Below are 17,779 nucleotides of genomic sequence, written 5' to 3' on the forward strand. Positions count from 1 at the left end.
TCTTGCAACATTTGTAACAGCAGCACAACGTGTTGTGCATTCCAAGGCCTTGTTTTTCCCCAAACTGCACAGGTTTTAAGAACAGTAAAATGAAGTTCACCCCTGCTTGTTATTGTTTTACTAGTTTGCTGATTCCCGGTATTTATCCAAGCAGCTAAGGTTGCTGAATTGATTTAATATTCTTACCCTATAATTTTACACTCAGACTACATCCTGCTGTGAAATAGCTGGTGCTAATGTTAGTCCAAATGCTGCCATGGGACTTAGGAAAGGATAGGGCCTTTCAATAGCTATATTTTACGGTTACAAGGAGAGAGAAAAAATATAATTTATCTGGTTGCTGTGGTTAATTCACAGTTTCACAGCAGAAACTGTTCCCTCAGGGTACATAATACAATCTAGCTGTATTATAGGATATTTCATTCACAGTATGTCTGAGACATTGCTCTAGCTCTGAACCTACTAGTTTATGAGAGTGGATCTACTCCAGAGATACCTATATACACTTTAACTCATACTCTTACATACTAAGAATATTATAGAAAAGAAATTAACTAGCAACAGATCAATTGACAATGAGCATGCAAATTGTTTCTTTGAGCTGGGAAGGAAAATAGAAAAATAGTTCATCAATTATTTAATAGAGTCTTCTTTTCACAAAGTGATATAATTTCACAAAAACTTTGTGAAATTTGTTTCTCTTTTAAAATATCTCACAGCTTTAAAAGTCAGAGCTCAAAAATTTTAAAGCTGTATAAGAGTTTCCTCTACATTAACTTACAACAGACTCAGCAGATGAGTTAGAGTTGTCAGTGGTACCTGGCATCCTCCACCACTGTAGTTATGAGAAAACCCACACTCCTCATGGAATATTATTTCTGAGCACTCAAAAACCTCTTCTGAATAGAGATTAATAAGAATATCTGGATATTTAAAAAACATTTGTTGCAAATTATTAAGCCAGTAACTGCACAGATAAAGTCTTGCTCTTTTTTTCCCAGACCTCACCATTACAACAGTACTGGGGAAAGCATTTCCAGAGAAAAAAATATGTCTGCAATTAATCCATTTAATTAGTTCCACAGAGACAAAACAGTAAGATCGACTGCAGCTGTGAAGATCCCTCCTTGCCTGACCTCAGCTGCCCTTGCCCGTTCTCCTTTGCTCTCTCTGCAGAAGAAGGTATTTTTGGAAATGCTGGGGAAATTCTGCTACACCTCTAAACAAAGAACAGAGGAGAGGTGTCAACAGCAGTTTTCCAACTTGCTGCCAAGCCTTTTGCATAAGTGTCACCCCCTTAGGATGGCCTGTGGGCAAAGTACAGCATGAATGTCTCAGCTCTTATGGGATACATCATATAGGAAATTAAAAATAAAAATTATGCTTTTTGTGTTTGGGAGTTTTCAAGGTCACCAAGATGATATTTTGAATTCTAGTTTTCCACACCCGAAGCACATATTGTGCTGTTGTGTGACTCATGATTGCATGCTTGACATTATCTTTCAAAATAAAGGTGATGCACATCCAGGCTCCCACTGAGTTCAGTGGCCACATCCATAAAAGTGCCTGCAGAAAGATGTTCATGCAACTGACCCACATGCTAGAGTTTCAGAGTGACAGGCAGGCTTCTAGCCTGTGATTTACAGGGCAATTTATCACACTGTACCATCCCTCCTCCTTTCTCAAGCTTCCATGTGTGCTTTAAAGCTGGCACTGCAGACCTGGAGAACAGGCCTGGAAGCTCCTGTGAGGGATCAGGCTCCTGTGGTGCTCCTCACTGGAGCTGCTTAACCTTGTCTGAAACCTAGAAATGATGGCAATTCTATAGACCACCACTTTATTGTCTTTCCTATCATGGAGTTGTTTCTAATGCCTAGTCAAAATTTCCCTCTTGCTGTAATTTAAGCCAAGGGCCCCTCACATCCACAGCACATTGAGGGCAGAAGATCACAGATTCTTTGCAGACCCCTTTCATGTACTCGTGCTTCCCCTGTCTGCTAACTGCTCTGCCTGCCCCACCTCATGCAACAATCTTCCTTGCAGAAAAGGTGAACCACATAAAAAACCCCAGAGTCCTCTCTTATTTACACCTGGAGATACATCAGCCTGCTATAAAACTGTATTTGCTTTTTATTTACGGGACAAAGCTGAGAGGAGAACACTGATTCATGAAATTCAGATGAAGACTGGCCATGTGGGCCACAGGAAGAAGTTGGCTCCAAATATCTGGCAAGAAGAAATTTGATACTGTAATTACATTACTCCTGAGAACCCATTTAAGATGATAGAGGTTCCTCAGTCATGTGGACTCAAATTTACAATGGTAAAGTCTGTTATAGCTGGTAGAGGTTATTCAGGAATCACTCTGTTAACACCAATGGGATGGCTCAGGTCTAAACCTGAAGCGAAATCTAGACAGTCCTATTTCCCTGAAATGGGACATTGCTGGGCTGGAATGTGCTTATTGATTTTGGTCCTGATGCTCTATAATTAGAATTAAAAGTAGTATCTTCTGAGCTTTGCCAATATCCTCATAGTTCTGGAAATCACCACTGATCTGCATTTAGGCTTAGCAAATACCTATTTCCTTTCTTAGGAAACAAGTAGATTCTCAAAATATGTTGGTTTGTAAAGCAGTAGGTCACTATTGGCCTCACCAGAAAGGAAATGGGATCTTGTATAATATTCTGTTTCGTGAAAAAAATTAAACCTACTGTAATTAAAAAAGAGTAAAAGTAACAGGCATATAATGAGAGACCATGGCCCTTTCCACAGCCAAGCTCTTAACAGATCATCCAACATGCTTAAAAAGCAACTTTCCATCTGCAGATCTGTCTCTCTCTCATCTTTTGTGTAATGAGCCTGAGTTAGTGTGTTCAAAAGCCCAAATGGGCATCTGGGGGCCAATTCAGCAGCAGGGCTCTGTCACTGTAACAACCGACAAGCCCCTGGCTTCCCAAAGGCCCTAAAGCAGCCATGGGGAAATGGCTGTGAACAAGAAGCTGGGGAGGGATGGGTGCAGGGCCAGGTCCTGGGCTCCTGTGCCTCAGCCCTTCCCACACGGAGCCAGCCCCGTGTCCCACCAGCCTCGGGGTGAGCTGGGCTCAGCTCCCCTGCAGGAGGAGGCGACTGAACCCCCCGAGCCAACACCGTGAAGCGCCGTAGCTGCACCGAACTCCAGCTTGTTCTTGGGCTCTGCCCCTCGCCCCAGGCTGTGTCCTGCTGGGTGAAAGACCAGAGATGCTGCCAGAGAAATTTTCATATTGATTTTCCTCATAAAGGAACAATGATGAGCGCCTAAAGTATGGTACCAACAGTCAGAAGAAGCAACCAGAGGCTGCCCTGAGGATCCGGCTTGAAAGCGAGGGCCTGACGTCAGCAGAGAGGATGAGGTCGGGTCCCAGAGTGGGATAAGAGGGAGGTGATCACAGCCTGCTCCCTTTGCATGAAAACGAGCAACATTTTGAGATACTGAACACAGAAGGGCCCAAGATTCAGTACCTTTCCCTCTGGCACTGGCAAAATCACACACAACCTAGATCTTCTGCAATACGAGCTCAAGTGCTTTTCCTGCATTGCCTGGATTGAGAGCAGGAGACCAGAGGACTCCAAATCAGGCTAGGCTGGATCTCATTTACCAGGCAGTGATCTGCCCTGTCCCCATCTCTCATCATACGTGACTAAATGTGGCCATTCCCAGAGGAAAATAAAGGCATGCCTTGTTCAGTAGGAGCAAGACACAGCTGGGCACTAAAAAAGGAGATGGAAACTGCGAGAAGTTGCAGGTATGCCACTCACCTCCACGTTTTCCCTCGTCTCCCTGGGGAGGTGGCTGTCTCCAGGGAGAAGGGAAGTCTCTTGCCTTTGTCAATTCTCCTCAGTGCCTGTGGTGACACAAGCTCTGGGGCACTGCCATCCCCAAGATGAGCACAAGCAGCTGGATGTGGTCCTCAGGCATCGCTGAGGACAATGTTGGAGTAAGCATCCCCATCCATCCTTCTCATTCCTGTCCCGTGCTGCTCCTGCAGTTATGCTGGTACAGCTCTGTCCTGTTACTGCATGAACCAGAGCTAATCTAGTTTAAATCAGGACATGAAAACTACTCTCATTTTTTTTAAAGTTTTTTTTTTTTTTTTTAAACATGGATTATTTCACAATCCATCTCCTCACATGGTTGTACAAACATTTGCAATGGGATCAGAGGGCAGAACAAGGGCAGGAACAGAGGACCCTGCCTGAACTGCTGCTGCTGAAATAAATACTCGTGCAACTGCATCTCAGGCATTCTTAAAATTAACACCCAGGGTCTCAGAAAGTGTTACCACTCAACATCCTCCATGGGTGAGAAAATGAGAAGAATCACAAACATTTTAGAGTAAGCTCAAAGAAGCTTTTATCATTGTAAGCAAACAATTTTACAATGGTCTGTAAATTTGCAATGTTCCTTTTCCAATCAGTACAGTAGATGAACAACACATTGTGTACTCAAAAAATAAAAGCTAGAAATAGGTTCAGATAACAATTTTAGCACTTTTTACAACCTGGTACAGACAGAAATTGTGGGGTTTTTTTCTCCCAATTAAGTTTTAACCCTTTCTTAGCTAAGCAGCTGTGCAAGCTCCCTAGAATTTAACACCAAAAAGTGGTTTTCTGAGGCACGGTTATTAGACATGGTAAATGTGAGGGTTCTTTATGTTTCAGCTTTTGTTGCTATTTTACAAGTTGATATACAAATACAGCTAACCAACCTTCTTCAGTGCTATTTCATCAGTGTCAGGACTCAGATGCTGAAATATTGAACACCTGAGCTTGCTCCCGGTGAGATCTTTGCCACTGAGTTCAACAACAATACTCTCAACCTGTAAGTGACCTGGCCTGAGGTCCCACAGAAATCAATGACTGAGTCAGAAAAAAGAACACATCTCCTGGTGCTCAGTGCAATTTCTCCTGCACAGGAAGGCACTGCCAGAGAAGTACAAGGCTCTGTCACAGGACTTGTCCAATGATTCTGTTCAATTTGACAGGATGCTTAGAAAACTCTCTCTACTAAATTCTATAGGGTTTTGCCTAAGGAAAATTAAAGACATCTTTTTCCCAAGCTCTCATATACACACACAGCTATAAAACAAGCAGCGCAAGCTTGCTTGCTCTTTGAAAGGCAGCAGCTGCGTTGTTCCAAAAATCCCCCCGAAAGTAAACATATTAGCACTGTATAAACAGCTTGATTTAATAAGAAATGCAGTACAATATTCCCACTTTGTCTTTGGGATCACGATGTTGATGGTGGCAATAATTCAAGGTGAATTATGGTTCAAAAGAAAGAAAAAGAAAACTCTCCAGCTATAGTCGTGAATGAATTTCTTCCTCTTAGCTGAAAATGAGAAATGGCTATAATTTAGTTCCCATTTAAAAGTTGCTGTTGGCTAAACTCTAAAATCTTAATTGCTTCTTAATATTCTCTGCTTATTTTTCCCTTTGAAACCAGTCTATAGGACTGTAGTGTTTAGATTAAAAATCAGAATGAAAAACCAACAGTGGAAGGTTAGCACACTCTCCTAGAATACCTTATTTTCCCCTCAAATGACAGAACTTACTGTGTATGAAATATTTCAGTTGATTTCCTGACTCTAGTCACCCTTCTGCACCCGTGTGAAGATAAAAGTGACACTGACCCTAGGTTTACCCCTGAGTGTCAATAGTTGGACTAGTTCAATTTGCTACAGAATATAGTGCAAGTTCTACAAAAGACATGTTACAAGCCATACTACAGCTCAGCATACTATAGGAACTCATCTTGCTGCAAAAAATCTGAAGTCACACTCAATCCCTAAATAGTCTGGAGGTCACTACCAAACACACCCTGCAGTTCTCAGAGCTCGTAGCAAAGGCTGTGAGAGTAACAGTGGCAAAGACTGCAGACAATCCAAGTCAGATTTCACACTGACCTTGAAGATCTGCAGATGGATCTCATGATACTGAGTCTGGGTATAAAATCACAGATGCAAAACAAATGCCCAGAAATGCAAAAATAATGTGTTTGGGAAACAGCACCTCACGACGCCCACGTTTTAATGGGCTCTAGACAAGCTAGCAGTGCTCCAGTGAAGGTCCTAAAATCCCAGGGTACAGTTTTCAGAAATACTCAGTTGTTGTCCCCACAGCACAGAATTTCAGGAACCAGTATGAAATTCAGGAAAGAAAGCAGAAAAAGAAGCACCATTGTGCCACTGCAGAAGTGAATGGTGAATCCATATGGTGAGTCAAACAAGGATCTGGTCTCATCACCTTTTCTGTCTGCTAAGACTCAAACTCTCAACTTGATGCTAAAAGAAATCAATTTAAGCACTAGAGGTCCTGGGAGCAACAGTCCCCTTCATCATGGCCATGACAGCTCAAGGATCAGCCAGGCCAGCTTTTCCTCAAGAGAAATCAAAGATGCACAGAAGCAAAGTGAAACTACAGCATCATTGTCCTTCCTGCCCAGGGAGCCCAACTACCAACAGGTCCCAGCAGATGTCACGGCTCGTGGTCACCCTGTGATTGTGCTCTCCTCATTTTTCTGGGATAAAAGGCGGCACAATTTTTGCAGCTTCATTATGCTGACCTAGTTTATCTTCCACTCTACCAACTTAAAATCACACAAGCCTCTTTGTGCAGCAGTGCCATTTAAAGTACTGAATCCAGGAAACTTTAGTATAAAGGTAATTCAGAGCTCTGCTTGCCTGCAAGTTCCCATCCCTTTTCATTATTGAGATGGCCACCACACAAAAAAGATGGAAGTGACCCTTTCTCTTCAACATTAGTCATATTCTTTCACCATTCATCCAGGATCCACATGAAAAAGGAACTGAGAACAGCAAATTACCTCTGCAAATAAGCGAGTCTTGTTCAGAAATGGCACAGATCATTTCCAAATATATTCAGTTACAAGGAGTCTCTAAAACACAGTATGGAAGCTCAACAGATGGAAAGAGAAAATCTTCATCAAACAATGATAGTCTCCTTTTCAAATAAAGGGAACAGAAAATGAAGCTTCCTCACAACAAGTCTTCTTCACAAAACTTATTTCTTTGCTGTATCGCGGAATGAGCCACAAAGAGACCAAACAAAATTAATGCTCTGACAAACCTTCCCAAGCAACTTCTCTAACTCCTTATTTTGGTCCCTGGATAATAGGGCACTGATGAGATGCAAACAAGCAGAAGGCTTCTCTCTGCTTCATTGTTCCACTTATGTCACCTCCAGTCTCAAATCATCTAATTCCACAAATACTCAAAAATGCGAAAGCAGAAATAAAATTTGTTTTACCCTCACAGTGCTTTGCCAAGGGCAACTAGGTCTCCTCTGCTTCCTCCAGTTTTCTGGGTTTTGATTTACAATGTTTTTTCTAACACCAAAACAAAGTACTGCTGTGCAAGGAAAGACCCCTTGGTCCAGCACGCCCGTCCCCTTGAGGGTTATCCTTCCATCACAAGTGTTTCTCTGCTGTGCACTTCATTGCTGTGTTTCCTTTTCTGAAATATCTGTCTCAAACTCGTTTTCATGCCATTTGCTTTGATGGTGTTATTCAGCAAATTATTCCATATGTTGCCCATTACATCTTAAGTTAAGCATTTTTTCCTGAAAATCCACATTACTGCTCCTTTCAAACTTCTGAATTAGAGTCTGCAGTACTTCAGAATCTCTTTTTTCCTTACTTTAAAACACTCACAGAGATAAACATTTTATTTTTTCCCCGAGGAAAGGCAATTACACTGCAAATGAAATGCTGTGCTGCTGCTTCAGTGACATGGTCTGCACAATGTGAAATGTTACTGGGGATGATTTGTGTTCTAGTTGCTTGTTGATTTGTCCTAAAACACATGTGCATTTTTAATACACTCTCTGTATTTGTTAAAATCCTCAGAACTAGACACAATTATTTGAAGGTAGTACATAAGTCCTCTCAAGTTTGTTCCTTTATTTGTAGCTTCATATTTATAAAAAAACTTTGCTACATGACATAATTCCCATGTCTATATTAATTTTTAATCTCCACCAACTTTAATATCTTTTCAGGGATGGTATTGTTACTCTTTGGCAAATTAAACACAAATTTTACAATTATTTCTCTCGCTCCACTAGTGAAATTGCAAAGAAATGGAAATGTTTTGCAAACAATGATAGGTACCAACATTCTTCTAGATAATAGCTGTTAGCATTGTATTTCAAAACCTTTCCTCCTTAGAGGAGCATTTTGTATAAACACTAGATAAATACTACTAATCCTTCATCCCAGTGTTCTGAGATATACCATATCCTTCCAGGACTTGCCTGGTGTGAAGTGCTAAACCAAGTTTAGTACTTCAAATAAAGACAATATATATTGAAAACCAGGACAACACAATGGGATCTTTAGAACTTTTCCTATTTCAGCTTTTGTGCATATACCACTGCAATTTTATTCATCTTATTGCAATGATGTTCATTACTTACAAATGTTAATAGAAGTTTTTTTCTCAAGACTGTTGCCATCTACTTATTAATTCTTTCAAATGTTCTCAGCCTCAACAATGGGGCCAACTAATTGTCAGCAAAATGAGTGTACTGAAAAATAGCTTGGTACTTTTTTAATGGATTCTGCAAATATATAATGATCAATGGGCTGGGATTTCTCATCAAAGCTACTTTCCTCTATCCCATCTAATCAGATTTTGAAATAATTCCTAAACACTTTGTATGTGGCTTATCCCTGGTTAATGTTAACTCCCAGACAAATGAGGTGCCTCTGGGTTCTGATGTTGACACAAGCAGGTGCTGCAGGTTTTAGTTTACTCTAAATCAAATGGAGAGGGGTTTGTTGATGCTAATCCTGGTCTCCAGCACTGAACCAATGTCCACTGGTGTGAATGACAGTGTCTCTGCAAGAGGCAATCTTTACTTTCAAGACCATGCAGGCTGCACTTCTGAACTCTTCACCAATGCTAAAGAGCATTGCTGTGCAATGTGAAAGAAGCTTATCCCACTTTCTTGAAGTACAGTCAAAGGAAGGAAAGAACTGCATAAGATTACACAGGAGGTTTGTGGCAAAGACACACATGAAACCAAGGCCAGTCCAGCTGGGATTTTCTCCCACAACCACCTTTCCTCACAGCCAAAAGATAATTTTTTATAGCTACTTCAGAGGGACTAATTGAGAAAATATTTGTCACCATTACAGCTGGCTCTATCATTGGTAGAACTCTACCAAGCTCATTTTCATGACACAAAAATCAGTATTTAAGACAGCTCAACAGTTAAGCAACAAAGCTGTTCCAGCACCCAGAGAACTATCTAATGCATCTATCACTGTAACTTCTAATAAAATAAAAAAAACACAGGACCACATAAAAAACAGTATCTGAAATGGGTCTCAAATCCTAATCAGTTTCCATCAATAAGGAAGCAGGCTCACCTCCAGTAGACAAGCACAGCGATGAGAAGAATGAGGCACACGAAGGTCAGTGCTGAGACCACAATGAGTGGGATGATCCATTCCATTTTACCAGGAGAAGGTCTCGTGGCCATGCTGGAGCTGTTCTTGCCAGCTGTGTGTTAAACACATAACAAAACCAATCACTGGATGGAAAAAAGAAATACTGTATGGAAAAACGTGTAAACAATGCAAATAGCTTATCCCTTTTACATGCTATGAGTAAACAGAGCAGAGATCCTCTAACTGCAGGGTGGGACTCCATTTGTCTTCAGTCTGAGACATGAGAGCACAGAAGTATGGTGTTTATTGCCACATATGGTAGGATTTTACTACTGCCTGTAATTATGGTCTCATAGACACTTTTAGGACTCTTTCACACAAGCACCTATTATCAGATGTGGAGTACCCCACTGAGCCAATGCTGTGCTCTGTCATCAGTGTTTGCAGATAAATGTACTCTGTTTCTCAACAGTGCAGGACAGCCCTGTTTGCAAAGCTCCGTGTAATACTTTCCTTTAGAAATAAATTTCTTGGTAACTATCTTAAAATAAAAAATCCTCAACATGTTGGGTGTCATGTCACATCATTTGCAGAATTGTCACAATCTGGTGGGTTACTGCATACGAAAGCACTTTTTAGCATATGGATTGTCAAGATGGGTGGATGAATGAATGGATAGGATGTGTTGTAACTGACAGAAGAAATCATTATGCCACAGCTTTTGAACAAAATTAAAGTTCGTCAATACCCTGAGATCTGGCTGAGTTAACTCCGCTTCACTTTTTGTATGACATCTCACTAAAATTATTGTATCATATATAAGATGAATATCTGGAAGTTCTGCAAGTACTGGAGCCAATGAGCATAGACACTGCACCAATGTATTTCAAAAGACATCTCATTTGTGCAAATTCATGTGGACTTGATGAATAAATTGGTTTAGACAGAATGATAAAAGAAAAATGCAGAAGCAGATTCCATATCTTATACATGTTTCCTAACAAACAGGCAGTGGTTGATCAATACCTGTCAACAGGATATAATGGGAAAGGATTACTACAAACAGTTTCAGATTTCAAGGATTGAAACATGCACACTTGACTTCTACTTTTAAGCCTGTTTGAGTCTTTCCTTACCAACATGCTTCCTTGCCCTCATTCAGTATTGTATTATTATATCTTCCGAAACTGCTGCAAATCCTACCAGAAGAACATAATTGCCTTTTCACCATAGGCAGGCAAAACACAGATAATTGGAAGTCACCAGATGTCACATAATATGAAGTCATACTCTATTTTAATAGCATTTAGATTATACTCCTCCGTAGGCAGGAGTAAAATTCAACTAACGTGGAAGTAAAGGTTAATTGTAAATGCTTTTGCCTGACTGCTGAAAACAGAGCAAGGCTGCAGGCTGCTGCAAGCCCAGCAAGAAATCTTCCTGGTTTTGAGAACTAGGCTGATAGAGGTAATGCCCTTTAGCAAGCAGCCTAAATGACATGCTAATCAGAAGGATGTTTGGGGGAAGTGAACGTGCACTTTGATTGAACATCCTTGAATTCCCTGACTAGCAAAGAATAAGGAAAAGAGCAACCCCCAAATTAGAGCAAAGGCTTATTCTCTGTATTTGCCAAACTTATGAAACGCTAAGTCTTGAGGCATCAGTTATTACCAGTGAATTTTAAATCATTTAAGAGCATGAAAAAAGTAAACCTGTGAGGTGTTACTAATCAGAATAGTAAAAGCGACAAAGCAAAAAACATTGTGATGTAATAAAATATTGGAGGAGAGCCAAATAGTCCCACCACCTTATATCCATTAGGGTGTTCCTTCAGTTCTCTCCAATTACAGTATTCTGTTTAGTTTCACCTCCACATCTTTCAACACAAAACCATATGTTTCTGTTTGCATAGGAAGAAAATTCAATTCCATTGTAAGCACAGCATGGGCTGGAGTCCCAATGCAAACTATTAAATTCTGCAGTGCTCACCATGCTCCTCTTAGTCAGTCTAGTGTGGAGAACACACTCATCTGCCCCTGCCAACTCCCTGTGCCACAGATGTGAGGACAAGAAAGAGCTCGGCATGCTGAGTGCCAGAATAGCAAATGCCATTCCCTAATGCTGATGGCTGGCCCCAAAATTCCAGCTGGGAATGCCCAAGCAGTGATTGATGTGCTTCAGAAGAAAAGACATAGTTCCTCTGCTGGCTTTGAAGAAAAAGTCTGAGGTATTTTCCACTGTTTAAGTATCGTGTTGTGAGAGCTTAAACAAACCAGTGCCAATAAAAATTGTACAAGAATGGCAGCTGGGGCCAGAGGTAGAGCAGTGCAGCTGGAGAGCTGCTGTCTGTCTTGAGTGTCATGGCAGAACAGCCTAAGAAAAGGATAAATTGGAAAAAGATGAAATTAAAACACACACACACACACAAAGACAGATCTGGGCCTCTACGGTTTCCTGTTCTCCCATATAACAAAATAGTATGAAGTAAAAAAATAGTCACCATTTCATTCTTTTCCAAAGCAAGAATGTCAAGCCCTGGTAGTGTCAACAGCATATCCTTGTAACAGTGCCCGCCATAAGCTGCACTTGGCAGGGGATGGGGGAAGCTTAAAAAACGGACTAGGAAACTCCATTTTTGCTAAGAAATGTAAACAGTTTCCAGTGGCATATGCCTTCGTTGAATTAATTCAGTTTGCCTTTTACTGGCTTGGAATTCATCCCAGTAGGAAGGAATAAAAATTATTACAGCATATCTGTTTCAGGAGGTCCCACATGATACAAGCCCTGGCACTACTAAATCTACTCCTGCGTCTGAAAAAGTTCCTAACTTCTGTGAGCCACCCATTCAGCAGTTCCACCCAGGCACTGCATGGATGAGCCCTGGCACAGGAGTATTGGATGGCATCAGGCAGCCAGGGAGGCTCTGGCAGTGCTATTTTTGTGCAAAGGTCAAGGTAAGAAAGAGGCATTCTCCAGTTTGTGAAATGTGCTTTTTTTTTCTGTGTATTCTTGGAAATTGGTTCCTGAGAAAAGAAACATGTTTATTTCCCTTAAGTAACACTGCTTGCTATAATAAGCAACCATAGCTGTACTATATAACCTATCTACTTTTATCATTCCTTGCCATTGCACAAACTGCCAGGACAAAGTTCTGTTTGTTGTACCATTTCAGATACCATTAACCAAAGAAAAGCCCTGCTGCTGAACTGCCTCAGACCACATGGTCTCCTAAGAGAAAGTCAGCTTGCTCATCTTTCCCCTGAGTAAATGAAGTTATGAACCTACACAAAGGTATTAACTAATTCTGGAAAATAATACTGGCCATATTATTAAATGACGAAAAGGCAAACCCATGTTTCTTAAAGAAGAATGACCTTTGACACAAGCTGGTGTCGTGGTGCAGCTGTTACCCCCCATTTCTTCAAGGCACTCCTGCAGCAGTCACAGGCTGTGCACTACTAAGCTTACATGGCTTTTCACTGCTTTGTAACAGCTGCCAATCACATTTAATCCTATATCTGAAATTCAGAGTTTGCAGGCATTAAATAATTCAATTCTCTTATTTTCAAGCCATTCTGCTGTTTGCTCCTGTAAGTTGTCATGTACATCTTTGAAGATATTTAAAAGCTGTCTGGACTCAAACCTGACTCAAGTGCTATAGGGAACCCTTCCAGAGCAAGGGGGCTGGACTAGCTGACTCCAGTGGTGCTTCCCAACTTTATACACTCTGTGATTCTGTGTGACAATGGCTGAACTGCCACATGAAAACACAGCTTGCTGCAGATGGAGAAGAATTACACAGATGTTTAATTATGCTAATGAGGTTATCCCTAAAAGGCTTTTGTAACCTCAGACCTGGCAAAGACTGCTTTAAAACCCAGTATTCAGTCTTTGTTAAATGCATACATCAGGCTTGAAATTTAACCCTGTACATCATGATCCCTCTGTCTGTACAAAGCCCTCTCATGAGGGGAACTCAGCAGAGGTGGGTGAACACTGAGGGATGGGAGGACCTGACTGAAATCTGGATGAGGAGTCAAACCTGTCTCTCTGTCCTCAGTCCCAGCTCATTACTCAGGCTTTTGCCCCAACCTCACAGCTCTTACTTTGTTTACAACAGCCCAGTTGTTAACTCCAGTAAAAAACAAAGGATCTGTTTAATTGTCTGGCATAATCAACCAAAATTCTGTGGGACAGTATCTGCTTTAGCCTGATTAAACTGAATCATCCTGGGTTTCATCTTTTTCCCTTGCTTCTTTTCTTTTCTTTTTTTCCTCCCTCTTTTGTGAGAGTATAATTTTAATTGCTGTTTTTCTGATTTTCAGGTTTCAGTCACAGACAATGCTGAGCAGCTGTGTGTGTAACAGTTGCAGATCAAAAGTACAATTAGTCTAATGTGGGCACCAAAACAGAGAAAAGGATGATCAGGAAAATGAAAGAGGAGAATGCAAGCAAGCATTCAGTGACAGAAGACAATCATTAGCATTGGCCAATACCACAGGCAAAAAGAGGCCAGTGCCATTTGGGAAGTAATGACATGGCCTCAGGAGAGGCGTGTGTGTATGCACATGTGAAATAAGCACTAAAAGAAAATGAGCCTTGCTGTACTAATTGGCCTCACACTTTCCCTGTAATTTCTCATGAGTTCCCTGTTCTCCTGTAATCATGCACACTCATGAGTACTTCCCCATTCACTTACCTCCTTACAACTGCTAATTTGATGCTATATAATTAATTTTATAAATGTACATTGTTATGAAACAATTTTCTACTCTTTAAAATGATTAAACTTTCTATTCATGAAAACGTTTTTGAAACTTTGACAGCTTTTTAAAACCTGCTTTTAAGAGATGCTGAAGAGAAAAGATGCCAGGAGAAAAGATGCATCCAAAAATGTTTCTGCCCTCACACTGGGACAGAGTAAACTGCAGATGCTTTCTGCTCACTTAGGAAGTGGCCTGAACAGTCTTAGCTGTCCTGATGCTCAGGAATCCTTTCTGACACTTCTGGCAATGCCCTCCTGGCTTCACTTGTCTTGATTTCAGGCATACCTTGTTATGGAAAACCTCTAAGGCCCTTTCTGACAGGAAGAGGTCTTGCTATGGCTGGAGTTTCCCTGAACTCAACTCCTGGCATGAGTTAGGTCAGGTCTGTCTGTATGAATTCAAATTTCCATGTTACTGGGGAAAACATTTAAGCTGAAGCAACTAGTCTTAGGCTTTGTGCTAGTCTTATTCACCAGCCTGTGTCTTTGGTGACCTAGATCCAGCCTGGAGGAAAGCTCCATCTGCATTCCCAAGTGTCTTCTCACAGGGGTGGCACTCCCAAGAGGCCTCCTTTTCCTAACAGAAAGGTGTTTAGGGCAAGTGGCATGCTGAAAGCTGCCTGACAGGCATCTCAGACCATATTCACTGGGAGCACTGGCCTTTGAGGATTTCCAGCTGGGGAGTAAGAAAAACAGTAGTGTATTAAAAAAAAAAAAATCAGCACAACCTGTTGCAAGTTTCTCAGCTTCTGCATTGTTAATCTGACCTCTAACAGAACAGTTATGATTCACAGCATTACAGACTGGTCAGCACTTCTGTAACAAATGTTATTAAAGATGGGATTTAGCTTTGTTTTTTCAATTGGCTCTCAGCTATAACTGAATGCACAACATCTGCATTTTTGTGTTTATCAGTGTAGGAAAAAATAAATATATAAGGCTTTTTCACACTACTCTAGAGCAGCTTTGATGGAAAAAGAAAATTATAAAACACTCTACAGATTAGCAGAACAAACAGTAGTTGTAAAAACCCCCCAAAAACAACAAACAAAAAAGTGCACTATGTCATAAATGTTGTAGTAATACACATAATCACTCAAATAAACTTGCCTAATAAATCAACCAATCTAAAGCTAAATATATAAGCCTAAAATGAATGTACTCCATTTGGCTCCTGCAGTTTTCCTCACCAGTGCCTGGAGGTCCCCAAGCAGGAACACGTGTGGCCATCCTGCCCTGGCAGCACCACGAGGGCCCGGCCGGCAGAGCCAGCGCAGCAACCCCTGAGCACAGCGGGCCTGGGCACGTGCACATCCCCCGGGCAGCCTTCCAGGAGCTGTGCACACGCTGGGGACTGCTGCACACACCCTCAGCTGCAGGCTACAGGAGCACAGGCAATTCTCATCAGGACAAACACAAAATATGTGAACTCTGCCTGGTTGAGATATTTTTTTTCCACAGAAAAAACAGAAGGTAAGCCCAGTGCAGAAGGTGCCTTGTTTTGGAAGATCAGAGCACGTAGGTTTTGTGTTGAGAAATAAACCAGCAATGATCTTTGATTTGGGAGAATATCTCAAAGCCCAGTCAGGGAGAATCCCGCAGATAAACTAAATTAGCTAGAAGCACATACACCAAACTTCCTATGAAATGCCAGTTCAGCACAGCAGCCGCTCTTCCAAATTAATTTCACAGCTATAGTTCACTGCATTCCCCTCCCTTTCTCTTTTCAACAAAGTCTTTGAGGTAGCATGTTGGGAGTTAAAATTTTCCCAGCTTTTCTCTTCCAATAAGCTACAAGGGCCACGAATCCCAACAGAAGAATATTCCTTTCCACTCTGCTCCCCCAGCAACAATCTGTGGGATTGGGTCCTGTGACAACCTGCCAATCAGATGTAGCCAGACACCACAAAAATGCTGCATCTACTGCAAACCAGTGAGGAGTTTGGATTATGTTGTTTTCCAACACTTATGCTGGTAAAAATGGTTTCCCTGCAGATCACTCACCTGGGTTAATGGTGATGAATTTGTTATCTGAGGGATATTCCTCTGGAAACCTGTCCATCTTTGGAGGAGGTTTTCTTGTTGCCTCTGGCTGTTTTGGGATCTTGCCCGGGTACAGTTCGTCGGTGAACGCTGGTGGCACTTGGGTGGAAGGGAGCAGCTGGGGCTGAGTGTCGGCTTCGGCAAAGCTCTCCTTCTCGGCACCTCCAGCCGTGGGGGCAACGTTTTGGTTTGGCACTTCTCCCGAGAGGGTTTTATTTCCTTCCTCCTCAGCAGTCCTGTTGGGGGAAGCCGCGGCCACGCTGGCCTCGGTGCTGTTGCGTGCCTCCGAGGCTGCCGTTGCCCTGCTTTTCTCCTTCTTTTCATCCTTCTCCTCCTCTTCCTCGTGCTCCCGCTCCCCGTCCTCGCTTTCGCTCTTCTCGTCCTTCTCCCCCTCCTCGGCCCCCTCACCATCCTTGGTCAGGGCCGAGTCCCGCTCAGGCGCCGGCGCGGCGGCGGCCTCGGTGGTGGCCACCACGGCGCGGCCGGCCTGTTTGCTGGGGGCGGCGGCGGGCGGCCGCGTGGGCCACACGCTGCTGGGGAAGGAGGAGATGCCCCCGCCGCTGAAGCCCAGCCCTGCCAGCAAGGTGCTGGTCACCACGGAGGCCACGGTGGCCTGGCTGCCGCTGGAGGAAGGGCCCATGCCTGTGGCCATGGACACGAAGGAGAAGGGGAGCCCCGAGGAGGTCCAGGTGGAGGAGCCGGAGCTGATGGGAGCCATGTCTGCTGAGGAGGCAGGAGATGCTGTGGGCTTGAGGGGATCACCGGCAGCAGAGGGGAAGAAAACACAGCAGAGAACATCAGCATCACCATCAGGGGCCCAGCATACCACCTGGGGACATCATCTTGCTTTTCCCTCCCTTTTCACACACGTGCTATTCTCCTAAAACCAGAGACTCAGCACCAGCTGGATGAAAGGCTGAGCCAGGACAGAACATGCCACAGAGCTAGCAGCAAACCACAAAGAGAGGAAACCTCCCTGCCTTCATCACATCATCAGTAAAACCCTCTTTATCCTTATTTTACATCGGGACCTTCTCTGCCCACATCATTACTGACTTGTGAGTAATGTTTCCTCTTGGGGTGGGAAGAATGTAAAGGAGTTTAATGAGTTCAGCTGCATTACTCACAGTGCTTTAATCCTCAGAATACAGGAGTTTAAAAATACAGTGTTACATAAGGGCTGTCCCAAAATAATGGCTGCCAACATGAGCATCCATGGCTGGTGGGTCTGCTCTGACAAGGAACTCTGGCTCTTCCCACGCACACTGTGAGGGCCTCAAAGGATGCTATTTTTATTTCCCTAATTTACCCATCAGGATTATTCTCCTAAGGACTGGTGTTGCTATGAGGCATTGCTCTTGTTACAAAAGAACTGCAGCATGGCCAGCTGGACACTCCTGAAGGATCTGGAGAGCATCAGGAGCCCTTCAGCAAGCCACCACCACGTCTGCCAGCACCTCCAGGCTGTGACACCCATGTACAGACTCGGTTTTCCACATCCACAGGACTCTCCCTGG

At 42.7% G+C, this 17,779-nt stretch overlaps 1 protein-coding gene across 1 annotated transcript in view; it reads right to left on the reverse strand.

Annotated features, from left to right (window-relative positions):
• Nucleotides 1-17,779, reverse strand: part of PTPRG (protein tyrosine phosphatase receptor type G) — a 394,663-nt gene that overhangs the window by 58,223 nt on the left and 318,661 nt on the right. Inside the window, exons 12-13 of the mRNA XM_063411184.1 lie at nucleotides 16,224-17,010; nucleotides 9,434-9,566 (exon numbers count right to left, since the gene is read on the reverse strand). Of these exons, the coding sequence (XP_063267254.1) occupies nucleotides 9,434-9,566; nucleotides 16,224-17,010 (920 nt within the window). The remainder of the gene's footprint in view (nucleotides 1-9,433; nucleotides 9,567-16,223; nucleotides 17,011-17,779) is intronic.

This window comes from Prinia subflava, chromosome 14 (assembly GCF_021018805.1).
Source record: "Prinia subflava isolate CZ2003 ecotype Zambia chromosome 14, Cam_Psub_1.2, whole genome shotgun sequence".
Lineage (NCBI taxonomy): Eukaryota > Metazoa > Chordata > Aves > Passeriformes > Cisticolidae > Prinia > Prinia subflava.